Source organism: Asterias amurensis, chromosome 5, assembly GCF_032118995.1.
Source record: "Asterias amurensis chromosome 5, ASM3211899v1".
Taxonomy (NCBI): domain Eukaryota; kingdom Metazoa; phylum Echinodermata; class Asteroidea; order Forcipulatida; family Asteriidae; genus Asterias; species Asterias amurensis.
Genome location: NC_092652.1, coordinates 9,876,382 through 9,895,821, shown reverse-complemented (window position 1 = coordinate 9,895,821; position 19,440 = coordinate 9,876,382). Strand labels below are relative to the sequence as shown.

Sequence of the window (19,440 nt, the reverse complement as noted above, 5' to 3'; positions counted from 1 at the left end):
TTGTCTTTCGACAATTACTTTGAAATTTCGGTGGTAAACTAATAGTTGAACCTTGCATTGGGTTTCGTTTCTGCTATTGCCAAATTTTCAATTAAAAACATGAATGAAATTTAAAAACTTTAAAAACAACTAAGAAGTTAGTATACTCTCTTCGTTATTAATTTGATCTTACTTTTCTTGATTTAATTGGCTCAATCTAATTCTCCAATGTGGTCCCGGTTCTGTGGCTGCAGACAAAGCAAACTCACTTGAATCTTTCAAGAAACTGTTGGCCATCTTTGATTTTGATTTTGCATGTTTGTTGGACACATTCTAGCACTTTGCAACCTCTTGAATAGGCGCTCTGTAAATGCCAGTTATTTATTATTAATTGATAATGTACACTAGTTATTTAGAGTCTGGGTGGGAACCATCAGAAGTGTCTTGCATTGCAAGAAATTTGGTTGGCTGGTTTTTGAGGTGTGAACTTTGTTCAGTGTTTCTGCCGGAGGAATCCTGTGTCAATTGGCAAGATGACTTGTCTCCACCAAAAACATGGCAAGGAAACTGGCAGAGATATCTTGGTTTTTCTCAATCAAATATGTCCTTTGATGCTTAAAGTTTGACAAATTATGTCGAAAAAGGCTTGTTTTCTGAGGGCTCTTCAGTGCTTTTCATTGAAATATGAAGTTTTTCTTTTTTTTTAGCACCAACACAAATTTGTTTGAATGTGTGTCATTTGCGAGTGGTTTAGTACATCGGACTCAAGATCTGTTGGTTGACTCACCAGAGTGTGGGTTCCAATCCTGGTTGTGTTCTTTAAAAAGACACTTTACTGTAATTGCTTCTCTTCACCCAGGGGCAAATGGGCACCAGAGAGGGTAGAGATGGTTCGTGTGGTTGACTGCATGAGCTAATAGTGTGCTAGACAAACTTGGCAGTACATGCTGTATACTCCCCAGTGATCTGAGTTGGTTTAAGGAATTGTTTTGAGGGCCATGAGTGTCAATGAGATTTGGTAAGAAGCCAAAACTATGACTATTAGTTGAAGTACCAAAAGGAATTCCTCTACCATCAGCCAGTTGAAGCATTTTCAATTTTTTTGCAGCTCTAAATTTTCTGGTAGTCCTTGTCCCTGTCTGCTTTTGGAAGTGGCAGCATTTTGTTGGAGCATTTGGGCCTTGAGAAAATCAACCATGTGCAGAACAAGGGTGCAATAAATACTTTTGACGATTTACGTTTTGGATGTGTGTGGAGAACATTTTGCACAAGAAAAGTATAAGTTTAGACAGTCCTTTATTTAAATATGTGTAGACTACATTTCCATCACAATTACCCTTAATACATGTTCCACCATAATACACATCCATTTGTTTCCACATAAATCAATTATGAGTAACTCTTGCACTAACTTTCTAGATGTCATTTGGTTTTACGCTCGCACTGATGTGTATAAGCGCTGTACGCTCAGTACTTTCCCAGAGTTCTGCAAAAAAATAAATTCACTTGCCAACTTGGTCAGTCTAATTGGTACAAACTAGCAAAGAATGGCAAAGGTCCTGGGTTTGAATCCCACCCTAGTAATATGCCCGGCTGTGAAATTTCTTTTTGTTAGAAGTCTGGAAAGTATCGAGAATAACAGTGCTTACACACATGTGTAAGAGTAAAAACAACATTTGTTATCCCCAATGCAAATTTATTATCTATTAATTTCTAGATGTCAGCTAACGTGGTGCACTGTCTATTTTAATCACTATTTGTGAGAGCTGTCCTGTTATTGTGACTAAAATCAAGATGAAATTTTCAGACCTTTTTTTGAAAATATACCTGTTAGAAAGGAGAGTTATTAGGCACCCTTATTCTGAATTTTCATTTTTTTTTTAGACAATTTGTCACAAAATAAATAAAGAGCCATTTGTGAAAGCAGTTTGGTACATTTCATCAAGTGCGCCACGTTTGATGATTTCTTCTCAAGCTCCAGTTATCATAACGTTACTTTTGAATCATCTTCATCTTCATTTTTTTCATAGTTCATTCAGATTCAGAACTTTAAGATGATCTGTGAAATTTGCATGTAACAAAATTAAAATTCACGACTACTCCTTTCATCTAAAAGCTTTCAAAGAAAATTACAAGATCTCTGAATTAAATTGATGCAATCTTTGTCTTCTCTGGTTTACTTGGTCTCCATCTATTCAAAAATTCTTGCTGCAAAGTTGAACAGAAGTCTTGGGCAAACCCATCAAGTGTGCCACGTTAGGTGAATCTGTTACCAGTCGAGCTACTCTCACTTTGTTCGGACGCATTCTGAGTGTTGGTCCATTGGACCTTCTTTTACAGGAGTGGAAATAACTGGTATGGAGTGGTCTCGTAAGCCCGGTCAGATTCAGACTGGTGTCCCGACTCCACTATCGATAGCTGCTGATGTTTCCTTCACCCCGGAGAGCCCAAAGCTTGAAGGAACCGGCCTGTGGAAGATGAATCTGTTTGGCAGTCGCAGCATGGATGGCTCTGGCGGCAGAGTGTCCGAGCGATCTCAAATACTGGACAGTTTCAACCAAGCAAAGCCACTGCTCGATGGAAGCACGCCGATCGAGTTCACAGAAATTGGAACCAACTTCCCAATGGAAGAACTTGGATGTGGTGATGTGAACTATCTCTGTCTTGAACTGACTAAAGGAGATTACCCTAACCCAAACTACCCATTTACCACAAGTTCGGGTGAAGATTCAATCATTAGCTGCAAGGAAGAAGAGTGCAGAGGTATAGCTATTTGGTTTTTTTGTGCACAAAATCTGTCCAGCAAGGCCATGTCTCTCTTGTATTTTGCCGTGTCTGACTTAAAGCAAATGCATTGACCCCTTGCGCACCGTGCAGCGCACTTACCTGTGCCTACCCGGTACTCCAATCCTGTTCAAAATTAACACAAAGGATTTGACCCCAAAAACATTTGAAACGGTAGACATGCATTTTGGAAGGTGCATTCCGCATCTGCAAGGGGTTAATACCGGATATAATTTTGCTTCTTCATTGTTCTGTTCATGTTGATGTTGTCTTTTAACAGGTGTATTTGTGTCTGGTGTGGACTCTACTCTCATCAGCGCTGACCTTTATGAGGGTAAAGAAATTAACCTGGTCCAGTTCGATACCGTTGTCCAGACTACAGATGAGAGCTCTCCTATCGTCGGTCGCAACATGTGGCGTCTTAACCTCTACGGCAGCGAGAGAGAAAACGGCCAGGGTCCACGCTACAGCGAGCAAGAGCAGGTCCTCTCCGACTACTTCAGCAGCCGTGAGCTGATGAACCCAGGGGACACTCTGGACTTCCGCACCATCAACACGGAGTATGACATGACGGATCTTAACTGCAAAAAGGTTAAGTTCTTGTGTACTGAGTTCAGCCGTAATCCAAGTTCTTCAGAGATGTTTGAGTTGACTCCCGTTCCCAACGAGAGTGTCCTTAGAGACTGCATGGATGTCCCAGAGGAATGGTGTAATGGTAAGTCAAACAATTACTATTATATAGACTGTATCAAATAATAATAATAATAATAAGAGGAAGACATACCTGCAAGTACTCTCAATGCGCTTTACAAAACAAATATACAAATTTATTCAAAGAGAAAGCAACAAATAAACTTTTAACAGTACGTGTATAAGATTACAACAAAGATTGAGTGAACAATCCCCTTTGTTGCTAGGAAAGTGGCCATATTGTAGGGCAGGCCGAATGCACATCTATACGTGTCCATCAGAGAAGCACGCAGCACACAGCGTTTCCGGTTTGATTTATATGGAACACATATGCAAACGCAAACGCTCACAGATGCCATATTGTAGGGAAGGTATTTTAGTGGTAGCATCATATTCCATACGGTCAATTAGTGTAGGTTAGTCGAAATGTTGAGACCTCTTAAGACTTTTCTCAAGAAGTCCCCTTGATACAAATAGTCAAGGTAGTAGTTAAAGGCAGTGGACACTATTGGTAATTGCTCAAAATAATTATTACCACAAAAACTTACTTGGTAACAAGTAATGGGGAGAGGTTGGTTGTATAAAACTTTGTGAGAAGTAATTTAGTTTTCAAGAAAAAAGTAATTTTTCCACGAATTTGATTTTGAATCCTCAGATTTAGAACCTGAGGTCTCAAAATCAAGCATCTGAAAGCACAAAATTTTGTGTGACAAGGGTGTTTTTAATCGTTGCGGTACCCGCTGCCAAAACGTAGGATTTGAACTGCCTCTAGCTACCGGGCAACCTCGGTAGTCTAGTTGGTAAGACACTGCTCTAGAATTGCAAGGGTCGTGGGTTCAAATCCCACCCGAGTAACATGTCTGTGATATATTTTCACAGCACTCGGGGGAAGTACTGAGTATACAGTGCTAACACACATCGGTGTATGGGTAAAAACAAAAATTAATTAAGGGTGTTTTTCTTCTTTAATTATTATTTCAGAACATTGGTCTTTGACAATTACCAATAGTATCCATTGTCTTTAACAAGCAGGACAGTTCCTTTCACAGCTGAGAGTCTCTTGAATTCTGAAAACCTACTCTGTGGCAGTAGTAGAATAAATAGCGAGACAAGTTCGCCAAAAAGAACACACACAGCAAATTAGACTTATCTACACATGGTGTTACTGCAAACCAAATAAACACCTCATGTATCCTAACAGACTCTGCTAAGTCTCGCACGTATCAAAATTGAGAAAACAACTTGAACTTTAACTGTTATTCGCTTGGCTTAAACCAAAGTGCATGCGCCCATAACGGTCGCAAATGGCTTCAAGATTTGACCTACTTCCATATTTACACAAAAAGGGTGTAAAAGTTGTCAAGAATTGAAATTTTCCATGGTTACATGATATTTACACTAATTAAACAAAACCTTCATCAACAAAAGAAGTCATGTTTTGGTATATTGTGAGTTTGCAATTACAGAAATGAATGGTCTCTAAAGAAATTAGAAGAAAATTATTTCCAAATATTTGCTCCCAAGGAGTGAATAAGATTTGAAACTTTGCATAATGGAAATATGATATGGAAAGGTTTGCGGTATCACCATGTAATGACTATCTCTAAGAGACTTTGGGTGGTCCTGAAAAGAACCGATGGTTTCAAAGGAGATAATACATGTACTTTGATGAATTTGTACGTCTTTCCATAGGTGTAATTATTGATGACATGGACTGGAACATGGAGGTGATGACTGATAAGGTTCTCCAAGGCCGCCCAACACCCGTTAGATTCGACGTAGATGTTGAACCAAGGCCAAATGCAGGCAGTGCCAGCGGAGATGCCCTCTGGCGTGTAGGCGTGTATGGTGCAACCCGTCCCGATGGTAAGGGCCCCCGCATCGGCCAAAAGCGGCAGTTCCTGCCACAAGACATGTCAGGTCGTGACCTCACCGCCGGACAGACGCTTACTTTCTCGGATGTGGATACGGAGTTTGACCTGACCTCAGTGGGCTGTGAGTCTGAATACCAGTACCTGTGTATTGAGTATGCCAAGGGTCTGCGTGCCAAGCCAGACTTCAAGTTCAAAGCTGCTGACGGGAAAGATGAAGTCACACGGTGTAAGAAGCAACCATGCCGCAAGGGTAAGTTAAATTTATTTTATTTGTTTTTTTCTTGTTTACTTCATTTTATAATTTTAAAACAGGCGAACCTTACGTAAATTGGCGTGAGGGAAGAATTCCACAAAAAACCCAAATAACTTGCCGAACACGCCAAACAACAATAGCAGGACACTTTGTTGCCACACATCTCTTATTCTAATTGGAAAAATGTGCTTAGCACCACGGTTACAGGGTGTTTCATCCTACGATATTTCAAATTAAAAAACCCCCACAAAAATAGCCTCCATTCTATATTAGCAAAATGGAGAAAAAGAAGAATGCTGGAGTACATTGTATGTAGCAGTAGGTTTTTTTCTTCTAGTTACCATACATTAACATAAAATTTGCATTAGGTTTGGCAAAAAAAGTACGTGGCCTGCCATTTCAAACCTAACAGTCAAGTCTTTCAAAGATTTATAATAATAATAATAACAATAATAAACAATAATATCGAAGTCTTATATAGCGCACATATCTACCAAACAAGGTACTCAAGGCGCTGAGTATATACAAACTTTCAGAAAGATAGGTTATTGCAGTGATGAATTTTGAGACCCAATTATTTAGCACCTTGTAAGGGTTTACAGGGTGCTACGGCGCACACAGCAGCCACAGCCAGGAACACCGGGGCGAACCCCTTCTCTTTTCGAAAAGTGCACAGGGTTCTTGTACATGCATTACACAACACATGGGACCAACGGCTTTACATCCCATCCGAAGGACGAAGCAATGGTTACGTGTCTTGCTTAAGGACACAAGTGTCACGACTGGGGATTCAAACCCACACTCTGCTGATCAGAAACAACAGAGGTTTGAATTCGGTGCTCTTAACCGCCCGGCCATGACACTTATGACAACAAAAGCAGTCAAAAAGAAAGAGAAAGTTTCTTATGGACCAAGCTGATTTAAAACCAATCTCAATGTATACATTTGTAGGTAGAAACCATAGAAATAGAACCTGGAGAACGCTGAGCTCGACCACCCTCTGTGTCGTCTGTTGACGCGGCGTATCAATACGCGCAATACGCGCATGGCAAAATTATCGTTGTGTGTCACGCGCGTATGGCAAAATGGCAAGATGTCAGCGCACATAGACCATTTATAGTGTTTTCATTGGTCAATGATGATGTCATTGTATGGCAAAATTTTACGACAAAATATTTTGCCATACACGCGTTACAAAAATGGCATATGCGCGTCCATAAAAATGGTCTCACAACGAAACCGCACGCACAATGAGACACTCAGCGTTCTCCGGGTTCTATCTCTATGGTACAAACACAAGTTATTTTGTATATGAATTTTGTTTTTCCTTTCTTTATAAGGTGTTATGGTTGAAGGGCTTGAAGTGATGGGTAACGATTACTCAGTCATGAAAGAGAATGAACCCTACAATCGCGTCATGTTCGACCTGACCGCCTTGACTACTCCGGACAGTGGGGGTGCTGAGGGAGATGGCCTGTGGGACCTTAACCTGTACGGCAGCAACAATGAGAACGGTGTCGGCCGACGATTCAACGAGCAGAAGGGAGTGTTCAACAACTACCAGAAGGGCAAGGATGCCTTCCCCGGCGAGAATATTGACTTTGGCATGGTGGACACCAACTTCAACATGAGGGGTTTGACTTGTAAGGATGTGCGCTACCTCTGTGCCGAGTTGGTCCAGGGCGACAGACCAAGTCCACCATTTGAGTTCACCCCTGTACCCGATCAAAGTGTTCTGAAGAAATGCTTCCGCCAGAAGTGTGACGGTGAGTACTCAAGTGATTTTCCAAAAGAGGCGAAATTATAAGAAATGAGCATTTCAGTCATTTGTTTGCCCATTTCAGGAAAATTTAGGATCTTGGAGGGTCCAAAGGTCTATCAAAGCCCACAAGTCAGTTAAGAATTAACTTTCGTATATTATAGTAAAGCAGAGTCCAATTTCAATGAGCTGCTTAAGCACAAAACAAAGCTTACTAGAATAAGAATACCAGCTTAAATACCAATTCACATGTATCTTCTGTGACCGATTTCCTCTTCATTTTTCGCACAGCAGATTATTAAAGCAATATGTTTAGTTTCTGTTTAGTTCTTGGGACAGTACAATTATAACAAGCAGAGGCCATCCAGGGAAAGGCAAAAGTATATATGACGTTTGACCTTCTTGCTCTAATGCGGCCATACTTGCATTTATGTTTTCTTTTCAGATTCACCCATTCTCCCTTTGACCGAATCCAAATGCGATTGTCACCCTAATTCTTGCTATCTAAATAATTTCTTGATTTATTGACAGGTGTAACGATCGACAGCACCGATTTAAGAGGAGATGATTTCACAGTTGATGAGAACACCAACGAGATTGAATTTGACGTGAACGTGTACGCCAACCCGAACAGCGGTGATGCCTCCGGCAGGAACTTATGGAGGTTGGAGACGTTCATCGCCAGAACCCCAAATGGAGACGGCAATCGTAGGATGCTGGACCGTCAGACACTCACACCAGAGATGGGGAGTCGGGACCTCAAGTCAGGGAACCGATTAGTGTTTAATAACCTGGCAGCCCGCATTAACAAAGATGATGTGCCGTGTGAGGAGGGAGGTGGCTACCTATGCGTAGAGCTTTCCCGTGGGGATAACCCATCCATGGATTACACATTGAATGGAGCAAGAGAGGACTCCTTGAAAAAGTGCCGGAAATTGAAATGCGCCAAAGGTAAGATTTTGGTTGTAAATGTAGGAGACAATATGAGCACCAAATTAGAGCTCTGGGGATTTTGAGCAGCAGAGTATGGGTTTGATAACAGGTCTTGACAGGTCCTTAAAGACAATGGACACCATGGCAGGTCCTTAAAGACAATGTACACTATTGGTAAACGTCAAAGACCAGTCTTCTCACTTGGTGTAGCTCAACATATGCATACAAAAACAAGCCTGTAAGAATTTGAGCTCAATTGGTCGTCCGAGTTGTGAAAGGAACTATGAAAGAAAAAAACACCCTTGTCGCACAAAGTTGTGTGCTTTCAGATGCTTTATTTCGAGACCTTGAAATCAAATATGTGGGAAATTACTTCTTTCTGGAAAAACTACGTCACTTCAGAGGGAGCCATTTCTCACAATGTTTTATACTATCAACCTCTCCCCATAACTCATCGACCAAGTTAAGATAATATTTATTTTGAGTAATTACCAATAGTGTCGACTGCCTTTGAAGGCACTAGACAAGTTTTGTAATTGTCAAAGACCTATTGGTTGACATATATGCATAAAATAACAAACTTGTGAAAATTTGAACTCAGTTGCTCGTCGTAGTTGCGAGAAACTAATTGAAGAAAAAGCACCCCTTGTCGCACAAGTTGTTTCAAATGCTTGAATTTAAGACCTCAGCTGAAAAACTATTTCTTGAAAAAATTATTATTGAAAAATTATTTCTTCTCAAAGACTCAAAGCCGTTTTAAAAATGTTTCTCTATACTATTGCTCGTTAACAAGTAGGTTTTTATGCTAAAAATTATTTTGAGTAGTTAACAAGCAATAATGTCCAGTGCCTTGATGCAAGATTCTTAAGCATTATTGCTTTGTCCTGCGGATGGGACGTAAAGCTATAGGTCCCGTGTGTTGTTATAAAAGTTAACAATGCGAGAAGTAAAGACCCCAGTACACATTTATCGAGAGAGAAAGGGTTTTCCCCAGTGTGTCTGGAAGTGTGTTTATCATCAATCGTGGTTTAAAAGCTGCAATCAAAGGAAAGAAGACAAAGAAAAAGAACCCTTTGAAGATGGTTCATATTTGCATCAACTGTATTAAGTAGTAGTCTGTTAGATTAAAAATTACTAAGTTCATTTACCAATCAATAATAAAGTAGTGTCATATTTTAATTAATTTTTGTCTCTTCTTTTCGTTCAACTTACTTGCTTGATGGACTGCTTTTGGACAACTTTGATCTTCAACAGCACAAGTGGTGAGTCTACAGAATATTTCCTGTTGCCTTACTGCTCCTTTTCAACTCCCTTTCAAAAAGCATCGATACAAGAAAATATCTTTTGTCTTAAAAAAAATAAAAAAAAATTAAAGGCCATTCTCTTTTGCTTAACTGTTTGTTATAACACACTTGATTTTGTACAATGAAGTAGACGAAATTTAAAAATTGTTTTAAACTCAACAATGGAACAGCTCGTACTTGGCAAACAAGATTGCATAATTTGATAGATGTTAGTTTTCCATTGGGCATAACAATATATAATTTGTTTTTAACCTAACACCAATGTGTAAATAAGCATTGCACACTAAGTACTGTCCTGAGTTCTGTGAAAAAAAGTGCATACTTTTTATGATTACTGTTCATGTGGGGTTAAAGCAAACAGGAATAGAATATTTAGACAGCAATCGAAAACCTCGTTTTGAAAATGTTGAAGATTTACACCTCTAAAACAGTGCTAAAAAGATTTACCGGAGTGGGGTTCAAACCTGTGATCTCCGGATTACTGGCACTAATGGTCGAGTCACATTTCAGCAATAACGATAACAATAACGTCGCAAAGAGAACGCATTCTATTGGTTGAATTGGTTGAATTATTTAGTATTATTATTATTATTATTATTATTATTATTATTATTATTTATTCGGCCAGTGTCAAAAACAAATACATACAAGTAGAACAAAGGATAATAAGATTTCAAAAATGGTAACTTAAATACAGGGTAACTAGAGGAGCGGGATTAGACAAAAGGGTACAGGACAGGTACAGGATGTGGAGGAAGGAAGAGGAAGGGACAACAATCCATTCTAAGACGGCCAGGATAAACAAAAGCGTACTACTACACTATGACTCAAAAGCCTGCTTATCCAATCCTCGAATAGAGTATAACATTTTTTTAAAAATCACTATGATAAACACTTAGATACTATAAAATAAACAAATATAAATAAATACTTTTGTATTTGTTTCTCTGTTTCATCACAAACGGCTGCGGTCTTCATGAAATGGCGATATATAAAATTTGTTTATATATTTGGATCCCTGGTCATATTACATCTATATATTGCAGGAACTTCACGCTTCCCATCGGACAACGTATTCACTTCAAAATTCTACTCATCGCATTAAAATCTCAGATCGACTTAACTCCGTCTTATATTGCAAATCTCCTTGTACCTTAAGCCCCCCTCTCTCACTCTTTGTTCTTCTGCTAGGTCCCTTTTAACTATTCCTAGAACTTCCTCATCGTATTGCGGTCGGGCCTGTTCCGCTTGTGCTCCTAAACCTTTGAACGCTTTACCTAATAACATCAGATGCTGCAGTTCTCTTCCATTGTTTAAAAACTTGCTGAAAAAACTCATTTATTTTCATTAAATCCTCACACACTTAGCTTGTTACATGTCTTGACAGTAGATTATTCATTGTATAATTTGTTATTATGTTCTACATTTCTTTTTGTTGTATATGTATTTTTTTTTTTTTTGCGCCTCGGAATAGGGTCTTGTACACTAGATAGATGGCGTATTATAAATTATTATTATTATCATTATTTTTATTATTATATGGTAGTTACAGGTTGAATGGTCCCCTGACTGGTACCCTAGACCTCAGACAGGGAGACTGCCAAGACTGGGACTAGAAAAAAAGATATTCACAAAACAGGAAGCTTGCCAAACAACACTTAATAATAATACTTTTTCTGTATCGAATTTGCAGGTAGAAAAGGGACCTCCAGGTGAAAAGGGATATCCAGGGGAGCCAGCTCAAATCCCGGTAAGTTTATTTATTCATTCAGGCTTTAAAAACATCAAAAACGCACAGCAACAAATAGTACAAATGTAAAAAAACAAAAAACACAGAGATATACCAAAATACAAGCCTAGGGATTGCCCAAAAGCAAACCAAATCATTATCAAAAAGAGCAATCCCTTGAGGTATTTAAGTATAAAACATAAACAAGCCACCAAAAAGAGGAACATTTTAGAAATAAAGGAGACCATGTACAAATATAAAAGGTGCATTAAATATTTCTGTTTATTGATGTGAACCAATTTTGACAGATTTTCCTGAGTTATATTACTTTTGGCAAAACCCTTCCCTAGTTATACTTGTGGGCCAAAAAACTTTAGAAAAGTAAGCAGACTTAATCTATTGACCCAATTCACCTGACGTCATCATCAGACTAATCTTGGATGCGCCATTTTGGTGGTCCCTGTCAATGTGTGTTATTCAGAGAAGTGCGCATTTTAGGCGATTCGTATTACACGTTAATCTATTAACCATCAACCAGGTGAGTGTGGCATCAGTCGCCGCATGTGATGCGCGTGAAAGGGATCAATACTCTGTAGATTGCAAGTTCTGATGACAAAATAATCCTGTGTGCTTTGGCAATAAAACGAATAAGAGAACCAAACTCAAGCTCTGCTGCTTCTGTTCAGCAGAGTGTGGGTTTGAATCCCGGTCGTGACACTTGTGTCCTTAAGCAAGACACTTAACTATAATTGCTTCTCTCCACCCAGGGGTAAATGAGTAACTGTGATGGCAGAGGTGGTTCTTGTGATTGATTTAGCCGAGTAGCGCATATTAATGTTGCACAGGCTGCATACTCCCCACCAGGGAGCTGAGATGGTTTAAAGGAGTGAATTAAGGCCCAGTGACCAGGGGTAATAATGTGAAGCGCTCTGGGCCGCCCTTCGGGTGTGAAAAGCCCTATATAAAAAATGGGTTACTATTATTATTATTATTATTAAAACGATCAATGCGGGACTTTTGAGACACTAGGTGGCAGCAGACTATACCAGGTTAATCCATTGTTCTTGGTAAATGTACCCCTTGCTCAGAACTACGTAAGCAATGGAAATATACCTGGTAAGTCTGCTACAACTTAGTGTTCTAAAGTCTCCCACTCAATTTAAATCAAATTCATGTATTAATAATCAACACTTTAAGAAAAACTTTTACATCGCTCTCTATGTTTGTACGCATTTTTCAGGCTGAATTGATGCAGGGACCTGTAGGAGTTCCAGGCCCATCTGGACCTCCGGTGAGTTGAAAAATGTTTGTTCAGAATTTCTCTTGTGTTTAAAAAATAAACGAGCTTGGTAATCACTCTGAAAGCTTACAATTTTTTCCGATTAGTTATTGAAATCTCGTGTATATTTTTGACAGGACCCTAAATTGTAGCTGTTTATATTAAAAGGAAAAAAAAATGGAAACTTTACAAAATGCTCGAAAATGTCCTTTGTTACATGTATTCTCCAGAAAACGACCATAACTGAAACTGGTTGCAAAGTCGAGTAAAAGAGGTCCTTATCACAACGTGTTGCCTCAAAATTATCTTGTCAAGTTAAAACTGCTCTTGTCAGAGCCACCACGGCCCAAATGAGATCCTTTAACAAGGTGTTTCTACAACATTTTATTTGAATTCTATGTTAATCTTCAACATGGCTAGAATTGGGTGAGATAAACCCAACAAGACTGCTGGGCTTGTAGCTCAAAATATTTACTAGACAGAAATTTGGTGTACATGAATTGATAAGAAAAATGCCAACAAATTATTTGAATGTGATAAAAGCACTAAAGGCCCGGTCACACTGCAGCGATAACGAGAACGATAACGATCACAAGAGAACATGCTCTATTGGTTGAATTGCTCCACACAGAATACGCACACGCTCATTCAACCATTAGAATGCGTTCTCTTGGCGTCGTTATCGTTATCGTTCTCGTTATTGCTGCAGTTGGACCGGGCCTTTGAGATGTTTTATCTCATTTACAAATTATGGGTAAGTAGTCTTCCATAATCACCAGAGTTAAGCCCGGTTCATACTTCCTGCGAATGCGAATGCGAAGCGAATTTGACATGAATTTGACGTCACACCCTCCTTTCGCAGCGATATTCGCAAGGGAGTAGAGCAGAGTTCAACTGCTGCAAAGTGTTTGTTGCGAATTTGTGACGTCAAGATTCGCTTCGCATTCGCAGGAAGTATGAATCAGGCTTTATCATACTGTACAAACACAAAACCGCTGAACTTATCCAGTCATGCTAAAATCACTGGCCTCGTGCCAGCGGTCCAGCGTAATGTTTCGAGCCCTGATCACAAAGACTGCTCAATGCATCTTCTATGGGCTCTTGGAAATCAGTGAGCTAGTTTGTGTGGCCTATACAGTTGAGTTGTGTCACACTGATGATACTATAAGCCACTTCGGAATGTCAGTGGCACACAGACATGCGCAGCTGGAACTCCGAAGTGGCTTATTGCCGAGAGATTGTTTCTTTGACTTTTTCTTTTTGACTGTTGTTTTTTTATGTAGGGCACTTCTGGACCCAAGGGATATCCGGGTATGATGGGATCTCCTGGAATGAAGGTAAAAATTAAAAACACATCTATTCTCATAATCGTCTTTTCCGTAGCACTCTTCCAGCGCATTGAATTTTGTAAAATGTGCTTTATAAGTCTCGTTTATTATTATTATTATTATTATTGTTATTAAAAACATAACGAACTTGAACTTTTTTACCTGTATATTGGTAATAACTTAACGGAGTATCTTTAGCCATGTTATAATTATGTTTCAATTGATGTTGTAGTCTGTATAATGCTTTAATTGCATTTGATGCTTTTGTTTTGTTGTTGCCAATACTGAAATATAAAAAAAAAGCCAAAACAACTAAAGTATGTTTAACCTAGTTTAGATGTACATAAACATTTGTTGGCTTTGAATTTGTCCAATTCAACCACAATAGGGACCAAATGGAGACTATGGACCTAATGGATACCCAGGTGTACCAGGCAGTCCTGGTCCACCAGGACCCCCCGGTGAGGTAAGTCTGATTTAAAATTAAAAAAAAAGTACAAAAAATAGTTACAAATAAAAATGTACTGCAAGTTTATATAAAAAAATATGTCGCCATTGGAGGCGTGAACAAAGAGACGTGAACAAACCACCGTCGAAACACACAGAAATGAAAGTACTACATGTACCTATTAAGTAAATTAACAAAATAAGGAATGGGACTATTTTTTTAAACATTATTATGCTGAGAAGTGCCTTATGGTATGAAACAAAGTATGACAAAGTTTGCTAGCTCTAATGTTCTGAATTTATTGTTTACCTAGAGGAGATTTATAGCCTGAGATTTTGATCCAGACCACCGAGACCTTCGTCAGAGGCATGTATGGATACATGTTAGGGATACCCATGGATAACAAATCCAAACTTTGTAACCATTCAATGCGTGTGACTCTTTGTTTCTTTCGCCGTGTTGTGTGTGTGCAGGCTATTGCTCCCACATATCAGCAAGCTCCCAGCAACAAGATGGCCCAGGCACCTCGGCAAGTAGTGCAGGTAAGCTTTTTCTAAACCTTTTGCGACGGACACACTTTCACACTTTACAGTGCGAGTCAAAAAGAAGTTGACTGAGATTGTTTTTTTTCAAAATGTACAAATGAAACCCTAAAATTTAGTAATGAATATATTAACAAGCACTCTCTCCTGCTTGTTAGAAAAAAAGACTGGAAGAAATTCCTAAAAGGAGTTATGTCTATTTTAATAAAGGTACTAATTTTTCAAGCTGTCTACGGAATACTTGACAAAACAAATGTGAAGTAAGCTTTTTAGCTGTGTACTAAATTAAAGCCCTGCCCTTTAGTCAAGCAATAACATTCCATAGAAAGCTACAAACAGGATTGCTCTCAGTAAAACAGACATAACTTCTCCTAGAAATTATCAAGTTGTTACATTTTTTTCTTCAGGTAAGTAGGACAGTAAGCTTGTTTAACATGTGCTTCACTGTGGTTTTGAGTGTAAAGTGAATTTTGAGTGCTTGACATAGTATTCTGTTCACTCAACATTTTATTTTGTTCAACAAAAATAATGTTTTGTGTTTCCCTCCAAAAAAAACATTTTTTGCAAATTTTGTGGGTTTGAATCCCATCCAAGTAATTTTTCTGTGTTATTTTTTATGAAATACGAAAAATAAAAAATACTGCGTATACAGTGTTCAAGGGAAAGGGTTAGGGTTAAATCTTTTTCACTTTCACAACGCCCTTTTGGGCATCAATCAAATTTTTCTCCACCAACTTGACTGTATTGGTTAATTTCAGGGACCCCCAGGACCAGTTGGTCTCCCCGGCAAGGCAGGTGAACGGGTAAGTGCTTGTTAGCAAGACGTTTGGTGCAGCTTCAACTGTCTTAAAATATGATCAAATTACCGATTTTTTATATTACAGGCCGCAAAAAAACCAAAACATACCTTTTTCTGACAAGAGACAGCAATAGTGCAATATCATTCAAAAGAGGGTGCCATTTGTTTGCAACAGTAGAGATTTAATTACAGGATACAGTGATTTTTGCAAGTTTTTCTTAAAAGTACAAACATCATTTGTATGTGTACACTTAAAAAGCTTTACTCGCACGACTTCTTGCGTCGCTATCTGTGAAATTGAAAAACTATTTCTGAGGTTTCAATGTTGGCAGGTACAAAATTAGTCATCACAATCTGAATTCTAACCTACTGCTCCATTCTTTGTCAGTCTTTTGCATCAAAGGATTAGGTATTTTGAATACTTGGCTCAACTTTTTGGGAAAAGAACACCAAACTTTGCAGTTACTTGTAAAGCCCTCTTTCCTCATTTTTATGTGTATAAACAGTTATGTGCAGAGTTTTTTCATGCACATTTTATAAACAACAGTTTGAAACTACTGATGTTGCAGTTATCTCACTGTATTTGTTTATCAATTATCTATTGCTGTGTCAATGATGATGACTGAAAAGTGATTGAGTTTGTCGAACACAAGATTTGCAAAGAGTCACTCAATACTTGTCTGTTGTTCATTTGGGTGTCTTTGTAACGGACTGTACTCATAAAAGACCGATCCATTCAGCTCCGTTCCTTTGCGTATAGACCAAACACAACCCATTGCAAAACCGAAAGTCCAGCACTATAAGGTCCGACATGTATGCGCGTATGCTTGGAGTGCGCGACAGAGTTGTGCAGAAATGCATTGGAGAGGTTCACGCGTACTTGCTCACACATGCGCCGTGGGCGGTGTATTGTGGCTGTGTACTTTTGCAAGATCTTTGACTCCTATTTTTATTCAATTTCCTCTCAATTGCTGCCAAACTGACTTTTAAACTGATGGTTTTTTTCCCAGGGTGCTATGGGAATGAGAGGCCAGGCTGGAGATTCAGGACCTGTTGGTCAACCTGTGAGTATATGAAGACGCCGATTGTTGTTGGTTCAAGATTGATTCATGTTTCTTTTTAACAATACTGCGTTTTAAGAATAAATATGAAAACGGGCCTATAGATTAATTGCACATGACGCCATTGATGAAACGTGCACACAAAAAGCTGTCATTGGCTAAGAGTCACGGGCAGCTCAAACAGGCATACACTTTTCGATTGTTTATCATCAAATATGCAACCCATCCATGATAGTTGTTAATAATATTTATAAATTTACAAAAGTTGCAAAACGCTGTACATTATCTACAAATAAACACAAAATGACAATAACTTTTTTAGCATAAAAGCAAATGAGTTTTTAACTTGACTTTGAAAGATTCGAGAGATCAGGGGCCAATTTCATAGAGCTGCAAAAATTTGCTTAGCATAATTTTTTTTTTTTTCCCTTTGATAAAAACGGGATTACCAACCAAATTTCCACGTGATTTTCAGGATAAGCAAACAACAGATGAAAACCAGTAACGAGCAATATGCAACAAATAAAAACTTGGTTGGTAATCCTGTTTTTATCAAGGAAGAAATTTCATGCTAAGTAAATTTGTGTGCTTAGCAGCTCTATGAAACTGGGCCCAGGCCTGTTGTATGTAAAGAGGTAGTTTGTTCCAAAAGGTAGGTGCACTGACTGTAAATGCTCGTTGGCTATACTGCTTGTAGGTGCAGGTGACAACCACAAATGAGAAGTAGAAGAAGAACGCAAACTGCGCGAACTGTGAGCTTTGATAGAAAAAGAAGAAAAAAATGGAAATGGTATTCCTGTCGTTAATTTTTCAGTTACAAAGTGTGAGCAAATATTATTCCATAAGCAAAGGGAAAATTATTTTGGTCTTGTTCATGAATTTTGCGACAGTGTTTTGACTGTCCTTGACTTTCTTTTTTAGGGACCATCTGGCCCAGCCGGACCAAGAGGAGAAGAAGGTGACGACGGCAGAGACGTGAGTAAACACCAACCTTGGAAATTTCACTCTCCTGTTTCTCAATTCAAAATAAAAAATAACAATAAAATTGATTGCTTTTGTTTTTTACCCTTATCAAAGTAGTTATCATCACATGGTATCACCGCAAACTGAATACACATTAGTAACTCATTATGCAATGTCTCGAAACCAGTGTACATTTTTGCTCTGAACTCTGTTTATTTCAGGGAAGTGATGGAAGTACTGGGTCTGTCGGAGCACCTGGTGCCCTGGGAGGACAGGTAAGTTAAAAGCTTAGCTCTCCATTTAATAATAATAATAGTAATAGGAACAATAATAATACCAAAACTTATATAGCGCCCTAATCATGTAAACATGCTCTAGGGCGCTGAACATGGAAAAAAAGACAAACTTAAAAAGGAGTAAAAAATTCTTAAAAACATTCAACCAGTTAGTTAACAAACTTAATAAATAGAAATCCACAAGTATTAAAAATGCAATTAGGTCTAATATCTAAAATACAAAACAGTATTACACATTGCAAGCATTAACAGTAGGTTAACAATATACATAGATTATTGAAAATTAAAAATTGTTATTACGAATAACATTCTCCAGAAGACGGTCAGGCACACGTACCGAAACGTCATGGCGCAGTACAAACCGGCTCCTTGCAGAGCTTCCACGACTCACAAAAGAGATTTTTATATGGTGTCATCGCAAACCTTTTCTTACTTAATAATAACAACATTGGTTGATCAAAAATGACAGTAAAAGCCACTCTCAGATTGAATGAGGGGTGTGTCTTTGATGTTGTTTCACCATAAAATTCTGGCTCATACTTTCTGCGAATGCAAATGTAAATGCAATACAAATTCTGATGTCACACACGTCACTCGCAAAGAATAATTCAAATCAGTCCTCAATGCATCAGCGTACCCTGGGCATGGTCTCATTACTTTTCATTGCAAAATGCAGAGTGGACACTTATCAGAAAAACGATAACACATTTTGAGCCACCGCGTTGACGTGACGTAATAATAATAATAATAATAATAATAATAACCGTATTTATAACGCGCCTTTTGCCAAAGGATACAAAGCGCCAGGTATTATTACTGCAAGGAGGGGGGCGAATTTTGAGATATAAGACCTAATCCTTATGCACCATGTAAAGGTTTACAAGGTGCTGTGGCGCAATATGCTGCCAATCCAGCCAGGAACACCGAGGCGAACACCTTCTCTTTTCGATAAGTGCACTGGGTTCTTTTACACAACACATGGGACCAACGGCTTAACGTCCCATCCGAAGGACGAAGCAATGGTTATGTGTCTTGCTTAAGGACACAAGTGTCACGGCTGAAGTTGTTCGCACTTCAACTTCTGTGCGCATGCCCTACTTAAGTCTCTAAACAACCACTAGTTAAACGTTGGTTCTTGCTATAATTTGACCAAAGCTTTCAATAACACTTTGATCAAATGTTTGTTTTTTCTCCCAGGGTGCAAGTGGAATGCCTGGAGCTCCTGGCCAGCAAGGTCACAAAGGCTGGAGGGTAGGTCACATGAAAATGTTTCCGTTATTTATTGTTGCAAACTTGCAATTGGCGTCAAATTTGCTAAATTAAGGGAAATGAGATACAGGGTGTGTTGAGATATTCATAGAAATCTGAGAAAAAATAATGTGAAAGAAAAAAAATGCTGGGAAATGAAGCAGAAGTATT

The 19,440-nt window shown here is 38.7% G+C and overlaps 1 protein-coding gene across 1 annotated transcript in view; it reads left to right on the top strand.

Annotated features, from left to right (window-relative positions):
- LOC139937259 (uncharacterized) overlaps positions 1–19,440 on the top strand; it is a 76,562-nt gene that overhangs the window by 13,489 nt on the left and 43,633 nt on the right. The window contains exons 6-21 of the mRNA XM_071932357.1: positions 2,320–2,742; positions 3,044–3,478; positions 5,146–5,577; positions 6,921–7,346; positions 7,871–8,290; positions 9,527–9,534; positions 11,270–11,326; positions 12,546–12,596; positions 13,868–13,921; positions 14,301–14,378; positions 14,834–14,902; positions 15,661–15,705; positions 16,712–16,765; positions 17,684–17,737; positions 17,947–18,000; positions 19,219–19,272. Coding sequence (XP_071788458.1) covers positions 2,320–2,742; positions 3,044–3,478; positions 5,146–5,577; positions 6,921–7,346; positions 7,871–8,290; positions 9,527–9,534; positions 11,270–11,326; positions 12,546–12,596; positions 13,868–13,921; positions 14,301–14,378; positions 14,834–14,902; positions 15,661–15,705; positions 16,712–16,765; positions 17,684–17,737; positions 17,947–18,000; positions 19,219–19,272 — 2,714 coding nt within the window. The remainder of the gene's footprint in view (positions 1–2,319; positions 2,743–3,043; positions 3,479–5,145; positions 5,578–6,920; positions 7,347–7,870; positions 8,291–9,526; positions 9,535–11,269; positions 11,327–12,545; positions 12,597–13,867; positions 13,922–14,300; positions 14,379–14,833; positions 14,903–15,660; positions 15,706–16,711; positions 16,766–17,683; positions 17,738–17,946; positions 18,001–19,218; positions 19,273–19,440) is intronic.